General features: G+C 45.4%; 1 protein-coding gene across 1 annotated transcript in view; it reads right to left on the bottom strand.

Annotated features, from left to right (window-relative positions):
- Positions 1-786: 786 nt before the first annotated feature.
- The window catches only part of THSD4 (thrombospondin type 1 domain containing 4), a 227,558-nt gene continuing 207,531 nt past the window's right edge, over positions 787-20,813 (bottom strand). The window contains exons 6-12 of the mRNA XM_068966534.1: positions 16,334-16,463; positions 14,616-14,820; positions 13,929-14,102; positions 11,022-11,195; positions 5,721-5,900; positions 1,393-1,537; positions 787-929 (exon numbers count right to left, since the gene is read on the bottom strand). Of these exons, the coding sequence (XP_068822635.1) occupies positions 787-929; positions 1,393-1,537; positions 5,721-5,900; positions 11,022-11,195; positions 13,929-14,102; positions 14,616-14,820; positions 16,334-16,463 (1,151 nt within the window). The remainder of the gene's footprint in view (positions 930-1,392; positions 1,538-5,720; positions 5,901-11,021; positions 11,196-13,928; positions 14,103-14,615; positions 14,821-16,333; positions 16,464-20,813) is intronic.

Here is a 20,813-nt window from a genome sequence, read left to right on the forward strand (position 1 = left end):
AAACTTCTGAGCCTCTAGGTCTGAAAGGAAGCCAATTTTGCAGACCTCAGACTTCCGGCCAGGCCTCAGGGTGAGGGTTTTGTGGTCAGACCACAGGGGTTGGGACTCGTGACCTCATACCTGGCAGGTCAGTTACCTACGCTGAGTCTCAGTTTTCTTGTCAGTAAAATAGGGACCATGATTCATTCCCTGCCTCTCATTCTGGGGCACCATGAGCCACAATGAGCTAATATCTCTGACTATACCTTCCAAACAATAACGCACTACACTGGCAAGAGATATTTGTGTCATAAGGCAGGAAAACAGCCTAAGGTCTTTGAGCATGAAAATAGGCACAGCCGGGCTGAGGTAACAGAGGAATGCAGGCATCTTGGCAAGCCTCAGGGGGGCCCTGGGGTGGGGGTGCTGCCTCCTCTGACTCTTCCTGGGGCGCTGATATTGGAAAGGCCTGCAGCGCCAGGGACGAGGCAGTGCCCAGACAGAGCCCGGCTGCTGACTTAGAAAGTGCCAGGACGGAGTCAGCTGAGAGCTGAAGGCACTCCCCACCACTTGGTCTGCAGAGAGCACAGGGGCCAGGCTTCTGGGGGAGGGGTCATCTGTTCATGGTGATGCTCAAAGGACAACCGTGGCCTTGCTCTTGGGCACCGTGTGTACACTTTACGAAGGCAGGGTGCGGACTAACTTGACTGGCAGCTCCACAGGCCAGGGAGCCCCCGGTAGGGCAGCAGCCAGCGGGTCCCACTGCTCACAGACTCCCTGACCTGCCCACAGATGTGGAGTGGGATGTTATCTGCTCCCTGGGAAGCCCGAGTGCCTGTTGGCCACGCGCGTGCAGGAGGCGCAGCAGGCGGTCTTGTAGTAGTTGTAGACGCAGAGCCTGGCCTGGACCACCACGTTGCAGTTGTAGTACCGGTCCTTGCAGTTTTCATCTGCAGCAGGGGAGAATGGAGAAGACTTTGAGCACGAGGAGCAGCGTAGACTTAAGGGATGAGAAAGGGCAGAGGGTGTGGCTATTCATCCCTGCTCCACTGTTTATTACTGATGGAAGGTGTGAGTGTGGGCTGAGAGCAAGTTTATATATACATTTTTCTTCTTTAAACAAGCAGCTGAAATCTGTCTACTCTGACCTTAAGAATGCTGGAACCAAATCTCTGAATGCATTGCCATTTTAATCAGTTCCCATTTAAGTTTCTCTTTGCTCGCCATCTGTGCTACCAGCAGCTACCTTAAATTATGAAATTTACACCTGAAGGATGCTGACCCTCTCTGAACTCCATGACTTTGCACACAGTCACAGTGAGACCTAGAAGAATCTGGCATTTTGACACCAGAGAATTTGATGGAGATTAAGAAAGATGAATCTTTTCTCGCAAGGTACGATTCCCTACTTACCAACTTCAGGGACACAGTCCTGAGGGTTACAAGATTCTTTTTCTTCTGGTTTCAACTGAGGGTCACAGAGATTACTTAGGGTCATGTCATCTGCCAGACAACGCACTTCTCGGACGCGGAAGCCGCCCTGACAGCTCTTGGAACACTGAGGGGAAAGGAAGAAAGTTAGACTTTTTGGCAGCCCATTCGCTCAGCACGCTGAAGAAGGCAGATTTTGGAAAATTCTGACATCTGTCAAAGGAGACAATATTGAAACAAACTCCCCTGCACCTACTAATCAGCCTCAATGTGCATCTACTCATGGCTAGCCATGTCCCATCTGTGCCCTTCCAGGATGATGTCTCAGATTACTTTGAAGCAGATCTAGACATCATCTCACTCTGTAATATTTCAGTTTGTAGCACTAAACAACCAAGATTCTTAAAAGATTACCAAAATATCATTATCACACCTAGATATTGACAATAGTTTCTTCTCCTCAAACATATATTTCACTTTGCTTGTGAATCTCAATTTTATTTTAGGTTTTCTTGCTTCATTTTGTAGTTTAAAAGTCCAGCTACAATTTTCAAACCCTGTTACTGACATGACAACTTTCTAAAATAGAGATTTTTTTGGGGGGTGTGGGGATCAGGGTCTACATAAGGTCTGTACACTGCAGTTGGTTGATAGGCCTTTTAATCCATGGGTTCCCTGCCCCGTGTTTTCCCCTTGTACTTGAGTTGTTGGAGGAATGGGATCACCTGTCCTGAAGATTTTTCCCACAGTTTAAGATTTTGCTGAGTGCATCCCCCATGATACAGGCTGACATGTTCTTCTGTCTTCCACATTTTCCACTGATAGGATGTTGGATCCAATCTATTCAACCTTATCAGGTGCAGGTTTGATCTCTGTGTGTGTGTGTGTGTGTGTGGTGAGACTACTTCATAGGATGTGTTTAGTTGTCTCTCTTTGGAGGAGGTCAGCACTCACTCAAGAGCAGATCATTAGTTCATTTGGGGTTGAAAAATGGTGATAATATCCTAATACCACTTTTTCTTTACAAACTGAGAACCTAAAGCATTCCCACTCCTTCACTTATGCTTACTCTGGTTACCCAATGGCATGGCTTGTTTAGGAAAGACAGGGCAAATGTTTGATTATTTTCCTTTATTTATCAGTTTTCAGAATAATGAGTTGGTTCCTCTAACATCCTACAATGGTGGATCCTCTAATTAGTTTTTTAATCATTGTAAACTTATTATACATGGATTTAAATTTATTATAGATGAATGGATTTAAACTTACAGATGGATGGATTATAGATGGATGGGTTTCATTCAATGCATGGCAGTTATTATTTTTACTGATGCTCATTGATGCCCCATCAGTGGCTATCCAGGGCTCAGAGTTGGTTCTTGAGCTCTTTAGACATGAACTCATCTGCCTGGTATAAAAAGTCATCCTGATTTAATTTATATCTATACATTCCCAGACCTGGAATCAGACATTTTTCTTTGGCTCCTTTTAGTGGAGAATGGTATTTTGTTGTCATTTTATTTACTTATTTATTTATTGGTCTCACTGCTTGGCATGTGGGATCTTAGTTCCCTGACCAGGGATCAAACCCTGGCCTCCTTCACTGGAAGTGCACAGTATCTTAACCACTGGACCACCAGGGATGTCCCAGAGAGTGGCATTTTGAAACCATATTCCGCCTGATAGGCATGGCCTTTGCTACTGGGTTGGTCACTGTTTCCAGGATCTTTCAGTGGATAAAACAGAGAAAAAAATTTTTTAAGATAAATTAATTTGTGAGTTCAAACTGGTATTTCTAAGTCAAATTCAGGACAATAGGATTTTCGCTTAAATCTCTTCTATTTCGTCTGTTATCTTCTTTCTCCTAAGAGCTGAGAATCCTGTTTCTTAAGGCAACTGGGGATAACAGAGCTATAGCACCATATCTACTATTACATATATCATCAGAGTACCAGGAAGTAGATTATTCATTCACTTTATCACCTGTTATACACCCAACCATCTCAGAACACAGGGCAACAGCCATCACTAAAAATGTCATTATTGCAAACAATGTTAACATTTTCCTGCAGTTCTTTTTGTCCTTAGGTATAGACAGTCAGATTACTGTGATTTAGAGCCACAGGCAAGAGAGTTGATGCCACCAATTGCATACATATTTAGGCTAATTTGTTTCATTCATTGTCCATTTTTAGGGATTTCTTTTTAAAAAGAATAATTTTGTTTTATAATTATATAAAATATTTACTTTATTCCAAATGCAAATTTATAAAACAAGGTGAATTTTAAAAATGTCTAGCTTTTGTCACTGTCTTTGCTACTATCAGTTCAGTTCAGTTGCTCAGTCATGTCCTACTCTTTGCGACCCCATGAATCGCAGCACGCCAGGCCTCCCTGTCCATCACCAGCTCCCGGAGTTCACTCAGACTCACGTCCATTGAGTCAGTGATGCCATCCAGCCATCTCATCCTCTGTCGTTCCCTTCTCCTCCTGCCCCCAATCCCTCCCAGCATCAGAGTCTTTTCCAATGAGTCAACTCTTCACATGAGGTGGCCAAAGTACTGGAGTTTCAGCTTCAGCATCATTCCCTCCAAAGAAATCCCAGGGCTGATCTCCTTTAGAATGGACTGGTTGGATCTCCCTGTAGTCCAAGGGACTCTCAAGAGTCTTCTCCAACACCACAGTTCAAAAGCATCAATTCTTTGGCACTCAGCTTTCTTCACAGTCCAACTCTCACATCCATACACGACCACTGGAAAAACCATAGCCTTGACTAGACGGACCTTTGTTGGCAAAGTAATGTCTCTGCTTTTGAATATACTATCTAGGTTGGTCATAACTCTCCTTCCAAGGAGTAAGCGTCTTTTAATTTCATGGCTGCAGTCACCATCTGCAGTGATTTTGGAGCCCCAAAAAATAAAGTCTGCCACTGTTTCCACTGTTTCCCCATCTATTTCCCATGAAGTGATGGGACCAGATGCCATGATCTTCATTTTCTGAATGTTGAGCTTTAAGCCAACTTTTTCACTCTTTCACTTTCATCAAGAGGCTTTTTAGTTCCTCTTCACTTTCTGCCATAAGGGTGGTGTCATCTGCATATCTGAGGTTATTGATATTTCTCCCGGCAATCTTGATTCCAGCTTGTGCTTCTTCTAGCCCAGCGTTTCTCATATAGTAACAATATATTTTATATTTGCTTCAACTGACTTATTTATTTAAAAAATATTTATTTACTTATTTGGATGGTCTGGGTCTTAGTTGAGGCATGTGTAATCTTTGTTGTGGAATTTGGGATCTTTTTTAGTTGTAAAATATGGCATCTTTAGTTGCTGATCTTTAGTTGTGGGATCCTAGTTACCTGACCAGGAATCGAACCCAAGCCCCCTGCGTTGGGAGTGTGGAGTCTTAGCCACTGGACCACCAGGGGAGTCCCCACTTATTTATTTATTTTTAAATTTACGTGCAGAAAAATTCATTTTCTGTGGCGCACAGTTCTGAGTTTTGACAAATTCAGAGAATCTTGTATCTCCCTCAGCAAACAAGACGGAGCTTTCATCACACAGAACAATTCCTTTGTATTTTCCCTTTGTAGTGAGCTTTGTCCCACCTCATCCTCTGGCAATCACTGGTCTGGTCTCTGTTCTGATAGTTTTTCCTTTTAAAGAATATTATATAGACAGTATTATACACTATGTAGCTTTGTAGGGGGAGAGGAGTCTTTCTTCCATTTAGCAAAATGCATCTGAAGTTCTTCCATGTCATAGGAGGTATCAGTTCTTTGGTTCCTGTTGCTGAGTGGCACCCCATTGTTTGGACAAACGTCTGTTCATTCATTTACCTGTTAAGGGACATCAGGGCTATTCCCAGCAGATGTCTTAGGAGTTTGTGGCCTTTGACGTGGCCTGGTGAGTTTGGTCCTTTCTAGACTCTCCAAACCAAATGGCAGAAGAAAATAGTGGTCTGCTCTTGCTTTCTCAAGGACCATGGCCAACACCAAACCTAATCCTAAAGAGCAAATTTATTGGCCAAGTTGGACCCAGAATCAGTCTTTGCAAACAAGATCCCAGCTGATTCTTAGGCCCATGAAAATTTGAGAGCCACCATTTTATGGCCTCCATAGTTTGGAAGTCAAGCTCACCCCAGCCTCAGGCTCCCTCCTCCCTGACAAGGAGGCTGAGTTCAGGGCACTCTGGCTGTGACCAAGGACAGCAGATTGTGCAGGGAATCTGGGCTGAGCCCAGTGCTTGGCACCCAGTAGATGGGCCAGCCATGAGGGGTAGGGGGAAGCAGATGAGAGTGCCAAGACTTACCATGCTCCATTCTGTGTGAAACCATTTGGCCCCGCAGGGCTTGAGGTGGCAGGGTTGCTGGCTGGGGGGTTTCTCCAGAAAGGAACATTCATAGGGGTCCAGCACTTCAAAGGCATCTGTGTTCTTCCTAACACAGATCACCTCCCTCTGCTGGGTCCCACTCCCACACTCGATGGAACACTAGAGAAGGCGGCAGAGAAAGACAGGTATCACATGATAGAAAGGGGATGAGAAATACCATCCAGCAAGGAACGTTTACCAGAAGTTTCCACCATTGCTCTTTTCCCCAAATTGTGATTTTCCTGACAGTTCTGTTTCTGGCATGGAGAGCACCTCCCCTGAACTCTCACGTCTTGAGGATGCTGGTGGCTGAGATCCTGATGCCCTCAGCAATATGGGAGTGGAATCAGGTTTCCCATAGGTTATCCCACAGAGCATGCCATCCAGTCATTTGGTTTTGTCCAGTAGACTGTGACACCTCTCACTGTAAAATAGTGAACTAACATTTAGCTTATCTGCTGGCCTTTGGCGGGGTACTGCTGGGAATGAATTCTTTTCCCAGAGTCTGTATGTATGTGGGTGAAGTGCTACATTAAAATGCTTTAGGATACACAAAACTCAGACGAAGACCACAGACTTGGGACAGTGTCCCTTATGATCAGCCCTCCCCTCCCAACAGGGCAGCCAGCAGGAAGCTTTTGCCCACAGAATCCAACTCCCTGGCTCCTTACTTGGAGCCAAAGCTCACTGAGGTTGTGATTGCAAAGAGTCCAGTCAGATAATTACACGTCTTGCTTCATTGCATTAGGTTATGGAAATATGATGCATGTAACTGCCCATTACTTACTCTAGTTAATATCTATTACTTTGTAAAATGTTTTCTGTTCATGTTTGGTGTACTCTTATTACCTTTTGATTGAAAAAATTTTATAAGCTGTGATCTATATACTTTTAAAGACTTTAAAGAAGCTATTGCCTTTATGAAAAGCCTGTAAAAATGTCTACAGCTGCAACTCTTAATATTAGCCTTGCTTCTGTATGCAGGCACATGGTGAAATTTAAAAAAAAAAATGGTGGTGGGGGGGGGGACCCATGTCACCACACAGCAAAAACCCCTCAAACCCAAGCTAACAGACTATAGATTAGTCACAGAGCCCACAATAAACATCACCATCAGCAATTTCCACTTTGAGGTGTTCTCTGCCATCTTCACAGGTATATAGAAAACTACAAGGCTTCTTAGTTTTGGAGCTGTCTGTTCAAATGTCAGAGAATAAATGTGACCCAGACACAGGGGCAGACAAGCAGGGGCTTATCTGCCATTTAGCAGCCATTTAGCCTGCTCCTAATGGCTAAAGACTGTGGAAGACCCTCCCACCCCCCAAGAACTAAGACAATCTAAGTGTGAAGCAGGGCTTCCCAGGTGGCTCAGTGGTAAAGAACCCGCCTGCCAATTCAGGAGATGCAGGTGCTATCCCTGGGTCAGGAAGATCCCCTAGGGAAGGGAATGGCAACCCATTCCAGTATTCTTGCCTGGAGCATCCCATAGACAGAGGAGCCTGGTGTTCTACAGTCCATTGGGGTTGCTAACAGTTGGACACAACTGAGCAGGCATGCACACACAAGGATGAAGTAAACCCAGAATTGACAGGGAAGAAAGAAAGCATCTGGGCATGAGTAATAGACTTGGTGGAATATCTTATGAATAAGAGTTGGGCTACTCCATTTCCAGAGTAGAACGAGGGTCCCTAAACCTGAGAAGTCTCATTCTCCTGGGACAGTTCCTCTACAAGCCTCAGTAGGACCACTGCTAGCACCTGTGCTCACAACTTCCAAGGGAGTCTTTTCCCCAAAGTCCACATTAAAAGTTCCAGGGAAGGACTCAGTTTGACTCGGCTTTGGGTCACATGTCCAATCTGGACCAATCACTGTGACCAGGCCAGTGGGGCATTTGAGGCCAACTCTCATTCAAACCATGGGTCTGGAAGGAATATTTCCTTTTATATCTTGAAGTCAATTAATGTTTAAGACTTACTTTTAATAACTAAGTGTGCTCTATTTCATTTTCTTTGGGGATAATATCCAATTCCCAGGGCAGGGAGGTGTCAGCAGGCTCTGACGGTCTTATAAATTCAGAAACAAAACCTGGTCTACAATCAATCAGGTCCTGACTCTTTGGATGACAGGGCGATGCATTCCATGTTTCTAATCTTAGCAGAAATAAACGCTGCCTTCACCAGGATTCACGTGATTCTCACTTCTCTGAGTGCTTGCTCCCACGCTCAGCCACGTCCAGCTTTTTTGTGACTTTTTGGACTGTAGCCCACCAGGCTTCTCTGTCCATGGAATTCTCCAGGCAAGAATACTGGAACGGGTTGCCATTTTCTTCTCCAGAGGATCTTCCTGACCTGGGGATTTAACCTGCATGTCTTGCATCTCCTACATTGGCAAGGATGTCTTTACCACCTGAGCCCCTGGGGAAGTCTGTTCTCTGAGTAGGCCTAGAGTTAATAGGAGGCCCACAGATGAAAAAGAACTGCATCCTGCTCCCTCTCTTCTTCCTCAGACACTGGTGGACGCGTGAGTTGAATTGCACTGGGTATCTGCTCCGTGTGAAGGCTGTTATGGTCTGATACTACAGTTTCACACAGGACTCTTCCCATTGTCTCAGTTTCCATAGATTGCTGTGGTTCAGTCGCTAAGTCATGTCCAACTCTTTGTGACCCCAGGGACTGCAGCATGCCCAGCTTCCCTGTTCTCTGCTATTCTCCCGGAGTTCCCACAGACACTTGGTGTAATTAGTGTCCCATACACCATTCATGTCTGAATTATCTTTGGGGTTTAGATTCTAGATATTTTGCTACTGACAATGAGATAGAAACATTGGCAGAAAAAAATAACAGACATGGAGAAGAGGAAACGAATATTTATTAAGTACTCCCCATGTTTCAAGCAACAACCCTTTTATATACAGTGTCTCATGAAAACCCAATAGCAACTCTAAAAAGGTGGTATTATTATTCTCCTATCTGGATGAGGAACCAGGCTCAGAAAGGTTAAATTACCCACCCCAAGTCAGAGAACTAAGGGGACATAGAGCTGGGATCAGTTATCAAGTATGCCTAACTCTGATACCGACTTGGGTAGCATTGGAAGTACTTGAATTCTTTCTTTTCTGAATTTGTTAATATTTTACAGTTTGTATTATAAAAACATTACAGGAAATTTGAGGAGAAAACATTTGCTCATGTTTATACAAAAAGCTATACTTTGAAGCGGTTGAGATAGGGTTCACATACTTTGACATAGTCTGTTTTTCACTTGCCATTATATATACTTTCCACATCTTTTAATTATCATTGTTGTTGTTACATAATACCTTAATGAGTTATGATATGCCATAATATCCCTAATTGCCCTGCTGTCACAAACATCTCTGTTGAAAAAGCCTTTTTTTCTCCTGTTAATTATTTCCTTAAAATGAATCCTCAGGAGTGGGGTGGCTGGGTTAAAGCAAATGAACATTTTTATGGTTCTTGACTTTTATTGCCAAATTGCTTTCCAAAGGGGCTGTATCAATTTACAAGGACAAGGCAGTCCATTTTTTTCCGGGTCTGTTTTTAAAGCTACTTAAAAGAAATAAAATTCTATATGGAGCCGGAGGTCCAGAGAATGTATAAATCATGATCATCAGCCAAAATTCTTTGGAGAACAAGCCAGCCCTGGGAGCCAAATCCTGGATGGTCTGAGAACTCAAAATACTGATGGCCATCATAACAGGGCAAAGAGGGAATGATTTTAGCGGGCTCATGTGCAACTTTGGAACTCTAAGGAAAAATTAATTGATCAGTTAAGTTACTTTATTGAGGTATTCGGTGTTATTGGCTCTTCATAATGAACAAACATAACCTTCTGTTTCTGCTTCTTTCCCCCAGCTTTACTGAGACATAACTGACAAATAAAATTGTAATATATTAAAAGTATGCTCATGATGATATAGTATACATATACATTGTGAAATTGTCCTTACAATCAAGTTAACACATCCATCACCTCACACATTCACCTTTTTTACATGCATATGTGAGAACATTAAGTTCTACTCTCTTAGTAAATTTCGATTATACAGTACAGTATTACCTACTGCAGTATAGACACCATGTTACACACCAGACCACTCCCCCCACCAGAACTTGTTTGTCTTATAACTGAAAGTCTGAACTCTTTTACCAATCTCTTCCTATTCCCCTCACCCCCAACCCCCCGGCAACCGTCATTCTACTGTTTGTCTCTTTTCAAAAATTCTGCATTTATTGTTTTCGGCTGTGCTGTGTCTCTGTTGTGGCACGAGGCTGTCTAGTTGTGGCATGTGGGCTTAACTGCTCCATGACAGGTGGGTTCTAGTTCCTCGTCAGGGACTGAATCTGCATATCTTGCACTGGAAAGCAGATTCTTACCCACTGGACCACCAGGGAAATCCCTCTATTCTCTTCCTCCGAATTTAACTTTTTTTCAGATTCCACTACTTGTGACACCACTGCAGGATCAGTGGTGTGTCTGGTTTGCTTCACTTAGCATAATGCCCTCCAAGCCCATCCATGTTGTTCCAAGTTGCAGGATTTCCTTCTTGTTTTAAAGGCTGAATAATATTCCATCATAAACAAATACCACAGATTCTTTACCGATTCATCTGTTGACAGACACTTAGGCTATTTTCATGCTTTGGTTACTGTGAATAATGCTGTTACCCACATGGTAGGCGATGCAGGTATCGCTCCCAGATAATGATTTTCTTTTCTTTGGGTATATATCCAGAGGTGGGATTGCTGGATCATATCTATTTCTGCTTTTGACTTTCAAGTACAGCCCAAACTGACTTTATTAACAACAACAATACTTAAGAGCAGTAGAAGCTACAGTTTATTGTGTTATTGTACATCAGGCACCGCATCACATACTTTGTAAACATCACTTCACTTCTAAAAATAACCTCATAGGTGCTGGCACAATCAGCATTGTATAGATAAGGAAACCCTGCTGGACCATAAGCCTCCTGAGGGCAGGGATATTTGTTTTGCTCAATGATATAGCCCAAAGGTTTAGAAGAGCACATAGTAGGTGCTCAATAAACATTGTTGACCGAATGAGGCTCCAAAAGCATAAGTAGCTTCTCTAGGGTCATGGGTAGCACAGCTGAGATTCAAATTTAGCATCCCTGGGAGACACCAAGCCCTGTCTCCTGACCCCTCAGCTATGCTGCTTCTCACCAGGAACAGAGACACATCGGTTCTGGCCACTCACCTGACTCCAGCTCCCTGCAAACCACTCCACCTTGCCTGTGCAAGGCCCGTTGTCACACGGGGTGGCCTCCGCTGGCCGGTTGCTCCCGCAGCCCTCCAGGGGCAGGCTGCTGATGTGGTTGGTCATGCACACCACCGAGCGCGTCCGCACTCCAGCCCCGCACTCTGCTGAGCACTGTGAGACAGGACAGGCACATTAGAGAGGAGGCCTCCCCACAGGTCTGAAGTCACTTTCAGAGGAGGTGAAGGAGGTCAGAACCCCCCGCTCCCCTACCAACTCTTTCCCTTGGAAACCACTGGCCCTTGTCATTCAGTTTCCTCCGTTATGGGACATCAGTATGGCACCCAGTCCAGGCTTCCCGGGACAGTCTTCATTCCAAATATGCTGTCCATGGTGGTGACTAATACAGTTACACTTGTCAGACTACCTGTTCTACCTGTTTTGGCTTTCAAGTTCAAAAATGCAGTTAGTCCCCTACATATAAATGAGTTCCTTCCCAAGTGTATGTGTTAGTAGCTAAGTTGTGTCCTTATGGACTATAGCATGCCAGGCTCCTCTGTCCATGGGATTTTCCAGGTAAGAATATTGGAGTGGGTTGCTATTTCCTCCTCCAGGGGATCTTCCTGACCCAGGGATTGAACCCGTGTCTCCCAAGTCTCCCTCATTGTAGGCAGATTCTTTTACCACTGAGTCACCCAATTTGTTCATAAGTCCAACAAACTTAGCCTAGGTACCCAACTAACACAATCAGCTATATAGCACTGTACTGTAATAGGTTTATAATACTTTTCACACAAATAATACAAAAAAAAAAACCCAAACACATACAAAAGAAAATATTTTAATCTCACAGTACAGGCCCTTGAAAAGTACAATACAGTGCCAGCTACATCGCCGCTGCTTTCATGCTTGCTTCTGGACATCCTGGGCTTGAACTAGAGATACTGTACTGCATGTAGCACCGTACAGTAACGACACAAAAGCAGGACCACTCGTGGAGCGTGCACACACATGACAACGCGTGACAGACCCGTGAACTAACTTAGTGGCTGAACATGTGCGTGCACGCTTGCGTCTTTGAAAGTTCGAAACTTGAAGGTTCCTATGCAGAGGACGCGCTGTATGGTCAGCAGCAGCAGAAGGAGAGCACGCAAACTTGGGCACATGCCTGCCTGCTAGTAGCCGAGCCTGGCCTGGCCTGGGAAAGGAGGGTTGAAGTCTCTCACAAGACACTGCTGCCTGATGCTAAGGCAGGTGGCTCCATTCCTCAAAGGCTAGAGGAGAGCTGGGAGGCAGACCAAAATAAAGGGAGAGCTTGGTCGGGGAACCAGGCACATCAGTGTGTGTCCCAGCCCTATTATCTGCATGGCTGGGGCTTCCCTGGTGGCTCAGATGGTACAGAATCCACCTGCAATGCAGGAGACCTGAGTCTGATTTCTGGGTTGGGAAGATCCCCTGGAGAAGGGAATGGCAACCCACTCCAGTAGTCTTGCCTGGAGAATGCCATGGACAGACGAGCCTGGCAGGCTACAGTCCACGGGGTCGCAAAGAGCTGGATGTGAGTGAGTGACTAAGCGCACACACATGTCTGTGGGTCTGGGGGCCCATGACCCAGTCCCTTATATCTTTTCCATCATTACCTGGATGGCTGGACACACTCCTGGCAGGAGGACTCTGGTTCTGCACTGTAACCAGGTTTCCAGGGGGTTGTAGGCACGTTACAGGGTGGAAGCACCCTGAGGGATTCTTCTAAGGGAAATGGTGCAGACTTGCCTAATTGATAGGGAGGAACTAAGAGGCAGCCACTCATACCTCTATCCTGGTTAAACTTCCACAGTCTTCTGAAAAATTCAGAAACCCAGACACCGCTCATTTGATGAGCAGTTCAGCTGCCTTGGTTAGAATACTCCTATTGCCCGTCAATCAACAGCTTCCAGAAGAGTAGGCAGGCAAAACCATCATCTCCTCCCCCTCCCTCTCCTACCCTTAGGCATATCTTTTAATTGCACTTAGTATTTTTTCCTAAACTTTTTTTTTATTGTGGTAAAATACACATAACATAAACTTTACCATTTCAATAATTTTTAAGAGTACAAGTCAGAGGCATTAAGTACATTCACAATGTTGTGCAACCATTGCTGCCACCCCTCTCTCTTCTAGGGCTTCCCTGTGGCTCAGCTGGCAAAGAATCTGCCTGCAATGCGGGAGACCTGGGTTCAATCCCTGGGCTAGGAAGATCCCCTGGAGAAGGGAACGGCTACCCACTCCAGTATTCTGGCCTGGAGAGTTCCAGGGACTGTATAGTCCATGGGGTCACAAAGAGTTGGACACGACTGAACGACTTTTATTTCACTTTCTCTCTTCTAACATATATCTTATTTTTGTCTTTGATAGATGAACTCATAATGTTTTCCCTGTACACAGGTAACTGGTGGGGTAATGATGAACTATATACACCTTTTAGCTCACCCTTGACACCTGACACCAGGGACCCCCAAGGTGGCCTGGCTACCGGGAAGAGGAAAGTTGGGGGTGATTCTGAGTTTGTAAGAAGCAGGAAAGGGGCTTGTCATTTGCTGAGTGCCTGTTCTATGCCAGACATTCCCAAGATGCAGGAAAGGTATGATGCATTTATGCACTTTATTTAGAACTTCATTATTTAATATTCATGTGATGTGTTAAGGAGAACTAAATGAGTTCTTTCACACCCATGTCTTGATCTCCGAGGCCCTTAATCTTCATAGGAGCATAGGAAGCCTATGATAGTTCATCTCTAGGCCTCTCCCCAAAAGTCAGAAATCACCCTTGGGATTTTGAACTAGAGATCCCTGTCTGGGCAGCTTGGGGCACCTCCTGGTGCGTGCTGCTGCCCATCAGCCCCGCCTGCCCGCCATCCCTCTCGCTCACCCGCTCGCTCCACTCGGTCAGGAACCAGCTTTTGGCGCAGGGCCCCATGTCGCAGTTCTCAATGTCATTGGGCCGGAGCTTCATGTTGCATTCCTCGTCGTCGACCACGTCCCCGATGTTGCTCACACACTTCACGTCCCGGGTCCTCTGTCCCACTCCACAAGGCACCGAACACTAAAACACAGCAAGTGCACATCAGCGCAGTGGGCAGTGCTGTGTCCAAGGGCCCCCTCCCGTCAGGGGACCCTCATCCTCCTAACCCACCACCTGAGCAGAGGGCAGGGTAAGGCGTGACTCCTGGGTTGCTGTGCACCCAGCCATGCGATGCTGCCTGGGGAGGATCCCCGGCTTCCTTTGATCTTTTGGGTCTCAGTTCTGTCATCTGTGAAATGGGAGAGCAGGACGGCAAGGAGGAGTTGACTCTAGCATCACTGGTCTTCACTCCACCATGACACAGGGGAGAGGAAACCTGTGTGCACATGGCTCCCATGGGTCACCCTGATGGAAAGTCGGCCCTTAAGTCTATCTGGCAACCAGCACTTCCTACGCTCTGCAGAAAAGTCCTTCCAGAAAACTGCAGGAAGAGTCCTCCTGGAGAGCCTACATCAGGTCTGGGAGGGGGCAGGTGGGAGGGCAGCCGCAGGCCTTGCAGGGGGCGCCCCAGAGCAGGCAGCCCCACCCGCGTACCGAGGTCCAGTCGGTCCGGATCTGCCACTCGCTGCAGATCTTGAGCTGGCAGGTGCTGGTGGTCTCGGGCTTCTCCAGGTGCTGGCAGCGGTAGGGCTGCACCGTCAGGCTGCGGTTGGCGTACACCTGGCGGCACAGGACCTGGCGGTGCTGCATGCCCAGGCCGCAGGTCTTGCTGCACTCGGACCACTCCCCGATGTCCCAGCTGGTGCAGGAAGGAGAGAGCGAGAAGGACCATCACTTCCATCACCAGGAAGAGAGCATCTCACAGGAAGCTGGCCGAGCCAACGGACCAGAAGCATCAGAATCATTGGTTACGGGTGACCCCCAGCCTAAAGCAATGCCTGGCAGCCTGCCTCCACCCACAGGCCTCCGTAAAGGATGGGACTCTGTTCCATTCCCTATTCATCAGTGATTAGGACCCATGTTCCGTAAAATTACTGAAAACCGAGAAGGGATAAGTGATTTTTTTTTTTTTAATCTAGTCACCAAAATAACTCCAAAGGTGAGTTTTACCATGCTGTAGTACATTAACCCACTTTGAGACTAACTTAGAAATCTTATTCCAACCTTCGTTATTCTTCATTAACTATTTGCACATCAGCGTCACATATTCTCCTCTGTCATCCTGTCTTGTCACTTTCTTAAATAAGACATTAGCATATGTCCACTGTGTCTTTGGGTAAGAACTATGTTCTTATTAGTTTGAGAATTATGTTTTAGCCCCGTTTCAGGGCTTTTCCCCCTTGTTCTTCTAAATTGTTTGTTTGTTTTTTGGATGCGGACCATTTTTAAAGTCTTTATTGAAAGTATTACAATAAGAAATTTTTGAAATATTTATTTTAAGAAATATTTATCTTTTTAATTTTTGGCTGTACTGGTTCTTTGTTGCTGCGCACTGACTATCTCTAGTAGTTGAGAGCAGGGGGTTACTTTCTAGTCACAGCGCACAGCCTTCTCATTGCAGTGGCTTCTCTTGGTGTGATTCCTAGGCTCTAGGGCTCAGGCTTAGCGGTTGTGGTACACGGGCTTAGCTTCCTTGTGGCACGTGGGATCTTCCCAGACCAGGGGTCGAACCTGTGTCTCCTGTATTGTAAGTCAGACTCTCAACCACTGGACAAACAGGGAAGCCCCAAATTTATTACAATATTGCCTCCGGTTTATGTTTTGGTTTTCTGGCCATGAGGCATGTGGGATCTTAGCTGCCCATCCAAGATTGAACTCACACCTTCTGCAATGGAAAGTGAAGTCTTCACTGCTGCACTGCCAGGGAAGTTCCCTGCCTTGTTCTTCTAAAAGTGTCCCATTTATTAGTCAATAACTAACCCAATACCTCTCCTGAGACACTCCCCAGGCAGATATATTTGTGAGTCTGATAACTGTGTCTCTGTACACAGCTCACCTGAGCACTGACCACATTGCATTGTAACTCTTTGTTTTCTTCTTTGTTTCCCTTACCAGCTAAAACCTAGTTGCTCCAATTCACCAAAGGCTTCCTGGGAGTGTGCTCCTGTGGAAGCACATTCCAACACGAGCTCCTGTGTTAGTCCTGAAAGACAGGTATGCTTACGAAACAGACTGCATTTTATGCACAGATCAAGTTTCCTTTTAAATCAGATGTAGGCTGATTTAAAAATCAGATTATATTTACTACTAGGGTCCTATGCAAAAGCAACCTGAGCCAGAAACACACAACCAAAACAGAGAGGTCCTCTTACAAGGCTGGGCAAGGGAAGATGTTGCAGGGCTCCTCCTCGGGGGTCGGCTTCATGGCCAAGTCACAGTAGCTCTCAGGAACCTCTTCGTGAGTGTTTCTGTGCACACAGCGAAAAATAGGGTACTGTGATCCTGCAAGGACAAGAAGGAGTGTTTGAACACTGGGCTTTGGATGCAGACATGCAGAGATCCTGGTGCTGATGAAGAGAAGCCTCAGAAACAGAACTGTTCACACACACACACTCCTCCACCCTGAGTTGTCAACACTTCCTGCACAAGGGCTTTCCCAGGCACTGTAGGGGGCAACAAAGAGCAGTAGGAATAGTTCCTGTCATCAAAGGTCTTATGACCTATTTGGGGACATGGTTTGAACATGTTCAATGGCAGATAAAAACACGTTTCCTAAGAGTTCAAGACAACAAGAGAGATTGCTAGGTAGGGGAGTGATTATAAAATGAACACAAATAATAATGTCTTGAAGGTTTTCTGGAGACATGAAAGAGAACAGGCCTCGAGGAATCTAGCGGCATCGTTGAGAGAGGGTTGATTTTGGGTAGCTGTGCACACGTGTATCTTGGAGGGAGGAGGCTGTTCAGGTTGTTGACCTAGAACAAAAGTGCATGGCAAACTGGCCTGTGAGTGTCAAGTATGTTGACGAGACAGTCAGGCTGAGGCAGAGAAATAAGATTCGAGAGAGGCTAGATAAGCAGCTGGCTTTGCCTTTGCAATCATTTTTACACATTCCCCTAGTAAAGTACTGATCTGATGGTATTTTAGTTATTTGAGTATATGTCTGCCTCTTATGAGACGGTGAGCTTCTTGGGGACAGGACTAGTTCTTGCTCAATCCTGTAACCCCAGTACAGCAGGGTAGTGAAGTGAAGTGAAGTGAAAGTAGCTCAGTCGTGTCCGACTCTTTTCGACCCCATGGACTGTACAGTCCATGGAATTCTCTAGGCCAGAATACTGGAGTGGGTAGCTGTTCTCTTCTCCAGGGGATCTTCCCAACCCAGGGATCAAACTCAGATCTCCTGCACTGCAGGTGCATTCTTTACCAGCTGAGCCACAAGGGAAGCCCAAGTTTATAAGTGCTCATAAAAGTTCGTTGAGCGAGTATTTTTCAGAGGTCTAAAATTTGTTTTTATTTCTTTCCTAAAAAACTACTAATGGCCTCAGGTTGTTTTAAATGCACAGCTGAGTATTTCGTACTTAACAAAGCATAATCTATTTTGGAGAAAAAGTCAGAATTTGTTCAGTGAACTTTCTAGCTCTCAACTGGGGGGAAAAAAAAATGTGGATTCACTTCTGCCTACCTCTCTCTGCTACCCCCTGGTGGCACCACTGAAGTATTACTAATGAGTGTTTAAAACTGACTGAATGTACAACTTCAGTGTCTGAGGAATAAGATGCTTTTTTTTTTGTTTTTAATAAATAATTGTCTTCCCACCCCACCCTCCCAAGTCCCAGTCTAGGCCAGTACCTGAATCCTGCTAGGCAGAACACTATCATTTATCCTACAGCTTTGTCTCAGTTCTGTTGCTAATTGGCCAGGCATTAAGAGTTTCTGAATTTCAACTTGCTATAATTTTAATTGTAACTAGAGGGATAATTTTGAATGTAAGTGTCTCTAAATACTTCATCAGCCACAAAGAGTTTCAAAGCTCCTTTAGGCTGGTCTTGGGTGACACACTGAGCCAGAGGCTAGTTCTTGTAAGAAATCTGACAGTTTGTAGGACAGTTTTGAATCAGAACAATCATTTGTTTAAACTACTCTTGCTGTAAAAATTTACAATGCAGCTACAACTTGACACCATTATTTTAAAATAATCTTCCAATTAAGTATCGTTATTAGCTAAGTAAAAAGCAGTGCTGGCTATAAAATTAATAGGAAGCAAAAGCTTTTGTGGAATTAAATTTTGTCCAGTGATAAATCTGCTTCCATTAAGAGATTTTTAAATGAAATTCAACAAACATTAACCACACTGTGCTGAGTTATAAAGATGGATAAGATTCAGTTCACAGCTTGCAGGATACCCACTGGGACTCAGCCATTAAGCAATTAAGTAAAAATCTTATTATTTAGCCCATCCCTTTCCCTCCAGACCATGTGGGTTAAACTTTTCTACTTAGAAGTTTGTGGACTGGAAAGGAAAAGTAAGTACCCCAACTGCTTGGCATTAATGAGGGGAGAATTGAATGCCCCTAGCTAAAAGAATACAGGTTACCCTAGGAATACTCTGTGACTTGGAAATATGGATCCTGCTTGGGGCTGTGTGCACATGGCCACTGCCTGTCTCCTTCCACCTTCTTACTGCCTATACAGTATATTTGTTCATTGTCAAGTTCCAGAGTTTAGCCAAGGAAATAAATTCAGAGGCACACTTTCTCTGACGGTGAGAAAACACTAGCTCTATAATTCTTGACCCAATGACCAAAATGATTTCTTTCTTTAGGTCAGTTTATATTTCTGCAAAATGGCACCTCTTCATTGTCCAAGAATGCCACATAATTAGCCCTCTAAGTGCTAGCCAGCAAGAATGGGGTGGGGAGGTCAGGTGCTGGCTGGACTTCAGGCAGCAGGAAAAATCTGGCATCAGTTGGTTGGGCTGGACGTTGAGCATGTTAATCAAAATGGAAGTACACTCCATTGGAGCGGGGAGCATACCACAGTAAAATGAGGCAAGTCAGTGAAGGCAAGGGCCAGTGCAGAGGTCAGCGAGGCATTGTGAAGGGAGAGGCAAAATAAGGAGAAAGAAAACAGTAAACAACTTTAGTCTTTAAACTCAGGGATCAACTGAGCCAAGCCAAGAATTTGACCAGATACAGAGGTCTGGGCAATGACTGAGCAGAGTATGGGTCACTCTTGTCCACTGGTGACAGAGTTCTTTCCTGTGACGATGCTATCATGGTGCTGAAATTTTAACCTGAGAGGCACGTGTAGTCTGGTGAGCGCTGCCAGGAAGGACTGGAGAAGAGTTTTAGAGAGGGTTTTTGTGGGGACACAATGAGATTACAAAGCAAGTGAACTTGGGTTTTTGCAGAAAAGAGATGGACAGCCCTGGCAGGCTCAGAATTTCTGGGTTACGGCATACTTATCACTACACTGAGGACCATGAGATGAGCTAAATTTTTGTGCATCTGCCCTGCCTTCCTGCGCTGCACGTCTGAGACCATCGCTGGCTGGGAGCAAATCTTAGAGGGAGCAAAGGGGTCCCTCCATCGTGCCTGGGACAGAATAGACAGGCACCATCGGATGACCACCTGGACGAGTAAGTAGAATCCGTCCAGTGAACGCAAGGCTGGTGAGCAGCATGCAGGGTGGCAAAGGGCACAGGCTCTGTCCTTGTCCCACAAGACAATGCCTTATGGTCTCCAGCAGGCCTACATCTCACCTTACTGGAAAGGCTGGGCCAGGCTACATTTAAAGGCTGAGATGGAAGAGACTCTTCTACAGCTGCCATCCTCGACATCAAATCACACAACAGCAATTTTTATCCTGTTTATAACTGCCTTGATTTCATCTAGTTCTGAGTATATTTGGTTCCTTTAACTGGCATCATGTACGTATGTTAGTCGCTCAGTTGTGTCTGACTTTGCAACCCCATGGACTGTAGCCCTCCAGGCTCTGCTGTCCGTGGAATTCTCCAGGCAACAATACTGGAGTGTGTTGCCAGTCCCTTCTCCAGGGATTGAACCCCCGTCTTCTACATTTCAGGTGGATTCTTTACTGTCTGAGCTACCAGGGAAGCCCCTTAACGGGCATCGTGTGCTTAGTCGCTCAGTCGTGTCCGACTCTTTGCGACCCCATGTACTATAGCCTGCTAGGCTCCTCCATCCATGGGATTCTCCAGGGAAGAATACTGGAGTGGCTTGCCATGCCCTCCTCCAGGAGACCTTCCCAACCCAGGGAAGGATCTTCCTGACCAAGGGATTGAACCCCTGTCTCGTGCATTGCAGGCGGATTCGTTACCATATGAGTCACCAGGGAAGCCCATGAATACTGGAGTGGGTAGCCTATCCCTCCTCCAGGGGATCTTCTTGACCCAGGAATCCAACCAGGGTCTCGTGCATTGCAGGCAGATTCTTTACCAGCTGAGCTACCAGGGAAGGCGAACGGGCATCATGCCACTACCTAAATGGTAGAATATTTAGGGACTAATACATGCCGATGTTGAGTTTCTGTGTCAAGTACATTTCGCGCTGCTCACTACACCAAACTGATGCTGTGACAGATCCTCACTAAACTCTTTTTGGCCTTAATGTACAATTATCTCTTGCTTTCTGCCTCCGTCAAGACACATTTAACAGGCATTTACTCTCCCTCATAAGGCTTATAAGAGAAGTTGGTACAATGACTCTCCAGTTTATGTTCTCTGTGCAGGTATAAAGTATAAGCACAATAAAGCCTACATAAGTCAGCACTCCAGTTCTGAAAGCATCATGGAACTAGCAAAGGTTCCAGACAGAAAGGGCTCCAGACCCC

This window comes from Capricornis sumatraensis, chromosome 2 (assembly GCF_032405125.1).
Source record: "Capricornis sumatraensis isolate serow.1 chromosome 2, serow.2, whole genome shotgun sequence".
NCBI classification, from domain to species: domain Eukaryota; kingdom Metazoa; phylum Chordata; class Mammalia; order Artiodactyla; family Bovidae; genus Capricornis; species Capricornis sumatraensis.